This window comes from Kogia breviceps, chromosome 3 (genome assembly GCF_026419965.1).
Source record: "Kogia breviceps isolate mKogBre1 chromosome 3, mKogBre1 haplotype 1, whole genome shotgun sequence".
In the NCBI taxonomy this organism is placed as follows: Eukaryota; Metazoa; Chordata; class Mammalia; order Artiodactyla; family Physeteridae; genus Kogia; species Kogia breviceps.
The window spans coordinates 14,130,726-14,138,233 of record NC_081312.1 but is presented as its reverse complement, the minus strand read 5'-3'; the positions used below and the strand labels follow the sequence as shown (position 1 = coordinate 14,138,233).

General features: G+C 46.8%; 1 protein-coding gene across 10 annotated transcripts in view; it reads left to right on the top strand.

The window, feature by feature from the left end:
- The first annotated feature begins 965 nt into the window (after nt 1-965).
- The window catches only part of TDP1 (tyrosyl-DNA phosphodiesterase 1), a 75,652-nt gene continuing 69,109 nt past the window's right edge, over nt 966-7,508 (top strand). For 4 of the 10 annotated variants that reach the window (XR_010839435.1, XM_067027908.1, XM_067027905.1 and 1 more), the window contains exons 1-2: nt 972-1,052; nt 5,735-6,291. Coding sequence is in view for 8 of the 10 variants with exons in the window: in XM_067027908.1 (XP_066884009.1) it covers nt 5,745-6,291 (547 nt within the window). In the remaining 2 variants the exon portion in view is untranslated. Of the gene's footprint in view, nt 1,053-1,562; nt 1,746-5,734; nt 6,292-7,508 lie in introns of all 10 variants that reach the window. The other 6 variants (XM_059059279.2, XM_067027906.1, XM_059059277.2 and 3 more) reach the window with 4 other exon arrangements.

Sequence of the window (7,508 nt, the reverse complement as noted above, 5' to 3'; positions counted from 1 at the left end):
AAATTACTTTTGATAATTTTGATCAATGGCTCTATGCTAAACATTATAGGAGGCACAAAAAGAGTGTGAACAAAGCATAAAAGGAACCAATCAAAACAAGACCGGGGCTCCCGTTAAGATCACCAAGTCATTGGAATCGAGCCCTCCAGGGTAGCTACAGTGTCTGTTCCGTCCTCCCTATAAGCCTAGCACTGTGCACGGTACCTGGCACAAAACAGACTTGCAATAAACGAACTAAGTGAGCCCTTAGGACGTTTACCCCCAAGTTATTCAGTCCTCTAGGAGAGGTGCCTGGTGTGAAGGAAACTCTGAGAATAATATCAACAGCACTAAGCCCAAATTCCACAGCAAACATCCTTATTAAAGGCAAGGAATATGGCAAGGGTTCCGCTTTGCAAAGGAGTTTATCTCAGACCTCTCTCTTCTGACAAATCAGTAAGATTAAAAAGGCAACACACACACACACACACACAGGCACACGCGCCTGTTTCAACGAAGAAACGGGCATTCGAGGTTGAGTCTAAGGTAGCTCGTTTAACCTTTTATTTTACAGCAGGTTTTACAGTCCGCTCCCCCAGGAGTACCAACTCCTCCCGGGACACCAGTCTCAGCCCTCAGCTTCCTCGATCCTCTCAGGTGGTCCTGTCTCTGCCTTTAAAATACCCCCCCCTCCCCGCCCCCGCCACACACACACCTCGAGCTCCAGAAGTCTGAAGCTATGAGAACCTCTGCAAAGGGGATGAGTTTTGCTAATTAACTACGGGAGAAGTGAGGGAAATTTCTTTTCCTCTCTCCTGCTTTCACGAGACGCGCCCAGGAGGTGAGAGGGGAGCTGGAGGCGGCCAGGTCTTCTCTCCGCCCTTTCCTGCAGGAGCGCGCCCTCAGCCCCTCATGATCCGGAGGGCTTTAGGACCCAGCTGCGGGCGTCCCGGAAGGGGAAGGGGCAGGGCCACTCTGCGCGCGCTGTCGGAGGGAGGGTTTGAAGCGCGCGCATGCGCGAGTGGCGGCGTCGGGGTGGGATCCCAGGTGGCTGCGCTTTCTGGGGGCTTCAGGTGAGTGGAGGCCGCGGGTTCCGGGGGGTCAGGTGAGTGGAGGCCGCGGGTTCCGGGGCCTCCGGTGCGCGTTCGGCAGTTGCCCGCGCTTTTGCTCCTTCCGGCCTGGAGCGCGGGCAGCCGGCGTCCGGCGAATTCTTGAGTGCCCCGCGAGGCTGGAGGTGGATCCGGAGGGAAGCGGAGCATCTTGTAAAGACACTAGGTAGGGTCCCCGTCTGGGCCTCGGCTTCCTCCAGTAATATTTTGGGCGCGAGCAGCTGCTGCTTGAGGAGACCAGAGTCCCGCTGGAGGGGTCCTCCTCCGCGGATTCTTATTCTGGCTTCTCCACGTAGTAGGCAGGTGGTCTGGAGAGTTAGTGATAGCTAGCATGTTGGGTGCTTACTCTGTGCCAAGCCCTTAACCTCTGTGTTTAGTCTTCCCATAAATGGAAACAGTTGTGAGCGTGAAATGAGTATATGCCCAGTAAAGGTGAGCGCACAGAAAAGTTAGCAGTTGTCCTTTCTTCCTCAGTGTACCCCGGAATCAGCCCACTTCACTCCATCTCGACCACCTTCATGAGCTGCCAGAGTCCCTGCAGGAGCCGCCTCACTTCGACTTTTGTCTCCCTCCAAACCATTCTCCATACAGAGTTGTAGGGGATGTAATATCTTAAAAAAGTAGATCGGACCAAGGTACTCCCCTGCTTATTAAAAGGTACTCCCCTTCAGTGGGGCCTACTTCAGAATAAAATCCAGGATCTTTAACTTACTCCTGCCCACCCCCTTCATCCTGGACCACCTACCTGTCTTCCTTACCCAAGTCTTTCTGTTTTTGGAGTTACTACAACCTTGTTCTGGTCTTTGCAAGTTGGGTTCCCTCCCTTGGAATACTCTTCTTTCCCTCCCCCGCTTTTATCTGGCTGATCCTTTTCAGCCTTCAGAGCTCGCTTAAATATTAAATTCAGGATAGTCTAAGGTAAGGGCATCCCTGTTATTCTCTCATGCCTGTAAAATGTAATGAATATCTGTAAAGATATCTTGGCTTTTTTGTTTATTTTTGTTTGTGTCGGTCTGTTTCTTTCTCCTTGAAATATAAGCTTTTCTAGGACAAATTGTTTCTATGTTGTTAACTTCTTATTCCCACGGCTTGGCACATAGTAGCTGCTCAATAAATATTTTTCAAATGAACATACTCTGGGAGGTAGGTATGACACCCATTTTACAGAGGAGGAAGTTGAGGCTCAGCAGTTAAGTAACTTGCCTAAGTGCACATTTACCACCTAGTAATGACTGGATTTGAAATTGGAGTCATATTTGCCCACTACTGGCCACACCTCGCCTCAGTTGAGATTGACTCCCATGCCCTCCTGATGGTCTGCAAGCTCTATAAGAAGGGTCAGCTGGAAGCGTAAAAGAAATAGCCCAGCTGGGTCTGGGATGGTAGGGGGAGAGGAGGAGCTAGCAGCTTTAAGAGGAGTATCCATCTGCATCCACAAATTTTTTTTTTAGTATCTAATAGACACTCTATGAGTTGGCATCTGGTGGTAGAATTTCTTTAGATTTTTACCCTCCTTGGCATTGTAGCTTAATGCAGTGTTTGCCAAATTTTAGTAATGTGGTCGGTTGCTTCCTCCCCAGTTTTGTCTCTCTCAACATCTGTACTACTATTTGCTTAATATCTTCGTTTGAATCCACTTTTACATAAACACTATCTTTAAGAAGTAAATTTCAGTTATTGTAAATGTAATGGAGCCATAAGATACCTTCTGTTGATGTTAAACCAAAGTGTTACTGCCTGCAGAAGAGCCCAAAGTCCGTTATTTGTTCAAAAGCAGGAATAGAGACATTTCTACAAACAGCTTTCTCCTTGATTAAACTGAGACATTGGATTGGAATGGAAAAGGGAGGTACTCTCATAATGTAATGTTAGTTAATGTCAGGTCCCAGTCACCTCCGCTTTGGGAAATACTGCACTTTGCTGACCCACTGAATGTCAGACCTCAGAGTCAGCCCACCTGTGTTGTAATTCTGATCCTGGGGTCACCACTTACCCAGAGTGTGGTGTTAGACCTGTGCTGTGGGAGACACTGCCCGGGGAAGACAAACTGTGAACAAACAATTGGAGGAAAACACTTAGGTTCTATCCTTGTAAAGCTATATGACTTGAGTATGAAAGCTGTCTGAGAATGCAGAGAATCTGGGCCTGTGTGAGAGAGAAATGAAATTCTGATCCTGAGACCAGATCCAGTCCTCCAAAGTAGAATCAGTTGCTGGTTAATCTTGGTGTTTACCAACAGCTCCTCTTCAACAGGCTAAGCACCTTGACTGCATAGAGAGGCTGGTAACCTGCTAGGCTCAATGATTTGTTACAGTTTTATTAGCATATTACAAAGGTTTTTTTTGCCTTTAATTGGTAAATAATCTCAGGCACATTTTGGATTGTGAGTAGATCCAAAAATTTAAACCATGTATAGAGCAGGCAAAAACTTTTTTTTTTTTTTTCTCTAGGAAATGTCTTTTTCAAAGCTTTATTTTTTACCCACTTGTCCTTTTTTGGAGGGAATTCTCTGTTGTCCTCCCCTCCCCCACCCCACATGTGATTCTAGAAAGTGTAGATAATAATAAAACTGAAAAATTTAGAAATCTCCTAAATAGCTCACACAGTCACTAAAGACGAATAAATATTTTCCTTTTAGAGTTCTCAGGATTTTTGAATTCCATTTTATTTATATGTAATTGATCTGGGAAGCAGCGTGGTGGTGATCTCTAAGATCTGCATACAGCTCCTTTTCTCAGGCTGGGAGCTGAACCCTTTTTTCACCTAAAAACTCTGAGACCCTCTCTTTGCTTTAGAATGGGGCAGGAATCTAGGGAGAACAGCCTGAGGAATCTCAGTGGAAGATTCTATTACTTAGTGCCTAGCTTTAGAATTCAATGGAAGCTAGAGCTTACAGCATGGTAGTTTTTCCAAAGATGGTTCTTTTGTTCTTAAATAATTTTTCAGTTACAAACGAACAAAATGGCTCCTTCAAAGTGAATTGTGATAGCAGGCTCCAGAGTCTAGAACACTAAGGGAACTTAAGTTTTAAAAAACCAGTCAAAACAAACAAAAAAAACTGAGCTGTTTAAGTAGGTGTTAAGTAGTAAGTCTGTCTTAACCTCTTTCATGGGAAAACCTGGTTCTCAGATCCTGTTAACTGTAACAATACAGTTCCAACAAGCTTGATTATCTGGTGTCTTAACCCTTATCAGATTAGAAACAATGTAGGGGGAAAAACCTACTCAGAGTTCAAACAGCCCCTAGAAGTGGGCTGAAGGAAGGGAAAGGACAGAGAACTTTTAGAAAACAAGACCTAGACAGAGTCTAGGGCCCCACTATTACAGGAGCAAGTGTCTCCATCCATCTGTGGTCCCTACAGCTGTGGCTGCAAAACACTGTCCATGCCAGGTGGGCTTAATAGTGACCTTGGGCCGTGAACAACTAGTCAAATGGTTGTCTAGATGCACTCTGCTGAAAAGCTCCTTGAAATGTGTAATTTACAGGAGAAACCTTATCTGGCTTGGTCATTAATTGAAAAAGGTGAGAAGTTGTGCAAAGTGATAGATACCTTAAAAAATATATACTTTTCAGCTTGAAACATGAAAGTATATTCATTTGCAAGTCTTTCAGTGCAGAATTTAGCCTTTTTTAAGGAATGGGGGTCATGCTGCAGTCTGTCCTATATCAGCACTCGTAACAGGTCCCGCTTACGCTCCAGAGCAGTCGTGTAGATACTGTGTCCACAATCAGAGCAGACTCTTGAGTCCTGTAATTTTCCTCTGGGCCTTGTACTAAAGTGTATTTTTTTTTTTTTTTTAAATCACACTGAGGAACTGTTCTTTAGTTATTCGGGAAATCTACTTAGATAGCCCTTTAGGCTTGAATTGGTGACATTTTGTAGGTAAGAAAAGCAAAAGTTTCATCTGTTTTCCTCTTTTGAGAGCAAGAAAGTGGAAGTTAAACTGTGTGGTTTAGAAAACAAAGTAACGTTTTGCTTTAGTACAAGTTCTTTCTCTGCAGGTTTTCGTGGTTTGATTTAGGATTAGATAACCATTAAGTCAGTTGGGTCCTCATGGAAGCATCCCTAGATAATGTATATATAGAATTGATCAGTTGATACTCTCTTGAGGATTTTGTTAAGCTTTATGGTAAGTAGCTTATCTTGGGGGAGTAAGAAGTAGTCCCTGAAGTCCTTTGGGCTCCCATACCTGGGTGAGGAATAGGTGATAAATTCTCATTTGACCTTAAAAATATGAGCATAGTCAGCATTACTCCTGAAATTCCTTAAACTGACCTTAACCCCAAACACCTGTTGGAAGCTTCAGTGCTAAGAGTGGACCTTTTTGTTTTGGACTTTGGCTCAACTCCATTTCCTCATGCATTTGAGAACGAGGTCTAGGTGGAAAGACTAAGGGAGAGAAGCAGAAGGTGAGCAGGATTTTCGCCATCACTTTATTTGCCAAGTTCTCATGGCAGATTGTGGTGATGTGCCGTGAACACCCACAGAGCAGCTGATGTTAGCAACACGTCTTGGCATCTGGTTAAGTGTCAGGTGTGCTGTATGTGTCCTAGAATCTCAGGACACGGAATTTGAGAGCAAGAAAATGAGTGTGCCGGTGGCCTGGTGGATGGGAAATAACGACATTTCCACCTTTCATTTCCAGAGGAAGTGTAATGTCTCAGGAAGGCAATTATGGGAAGTGGACGATATCCAGTAGTGATGAAAGTGAGGAGGAAAAGCCAAGACCGGACGAGCCATCTACCTCTTTTCTCCCGCACGCTGAGCAGGGGGCAGCCACTGAGCCAAAGTACACGTGTTCCGAGGCTCGGAAAGCTGCCCACAGGAGGAAGATCGCACCAGTGCAATTCAGCAACACAGACTCCGTTTCAGAAGCTTCACCTGCCAAAAGGCAGAAGGGCGGTTCCCAGGAAGACCTGGGCTGGTGCCTCTCCAGCAGTGAGGATGAGCTGCCACCGGAGACACAGCAGAAGCAGGCTAAGGACATGGGGGTCAACGAGGAGAAAGGCCTCCCTTCTCCCAGAGACGGTGCTGTCCCGGGAGCTGGGCGTCACAGCCTCTCGGCCGGCCATGGGCTTGAAACGTCAGGGCAAGGCCAGGACATCTGGGACATGCTGGGTAAAGGGGACCCCTTCCAATTTTACCTCACTAGAGTCTCCGGAATTAAGCCAAAGTATAACTCGGGAGCCCTCCACATCAGGGGTGAGTGAAGCCGGGGGTCCGGGAGCTGCACTTGTGGGGCTCCCCCTCGAAAAACAGGAGGGCAGCCTAGAAGGGATCTCTAAGAACCCTCTGAACTTCTCTCAGGGGGAAACAAACCCATTTTGACAAGCAGATGCATTTGTTTGACAGCAGACTGTTTGCTTAGGTCAGGAAGTCAGCGGGTGTCTCCTAGAGCCCTGTAGGTCACCCTGCTGGCACCCCTTGCACAGTGCTTAGAATTACTTAACTTGTAATTTAAAGGTTAAACTCGGCCGCTGATACTTTATTAACCAAGTAGCCAGCCCTTGACAGCAGTGTTTCTCTTTGGTCCCTGGACCAGCAATGTCAGCACCACCTGAAGCTTGTTGAACATGCAAATTCTCGGCCTCCTCTTCAGATTCCCAGCACCAGACTCTGGGAGCTTGGCCCTGCAATCTCCTTTAACAAGCCCAATCAAGTTTGAGAACCGTTGCTTGAAAGCCTGGTTTTGGTTCCTGGTACAGAAGCAAAACAAGAGTGCCCTGATTTTTGGTTGCTGTGGTTAGTCCCCAGGGAGTATCTGTGTGATATTGTGATGTATACAGATATTTGGTCTTCACTCCCGTTATAGTTGGGGTTTGGTTTTGGTTTTTGTCCCAGGTTCCTGAAATAGCTCCAAGGTAAGGAAAGGTGAAAGGAACATCTGTTGTTGTTCCTAACAAGCCCCTTTCAGCCACACCGGAGTGGAGTGTATGTTAATGCGATGACTTTCGGAAAGCCCCTAGGAAGGGGGCTGCTGGTTGCCTGGGGAACCAGCCTGGTGGTTAAAGCTGGAACTTTCAGCCCTAACCTCCACCTCCGGGGAGGGCAGAGGGGCTGGAGGTCGAGTTCACCGCTAAGGGCCACTGATTTAGTCAGTCTTGCCTGTGTAATGAAGCCTCGGTAAAAGACCCCTCACTGGAAGGGTTCACAGAGCCTCCAGGTTGGTGCTGATGGGGAGGTGCTGAGCCAGCCGTGGCACACCTGGCAGAGGGCATGGCCGCGCCCTGTCCCCCATACCTCGCCCTGTGCATCTCTTCATCTGGCTGTTCCTGAGTTGTATCCGTTTATAATAAGCTGGTAATCTAGCGAGGAAAGTGCTTTTCTGAGTTCTGTGAGGCCTTGCAGCAAATTATCGAGCTCGTGTAGGGGATGGCGGCGACCCCCAATTTATAGCCGGTCGGTCAGAAGCACAGGGC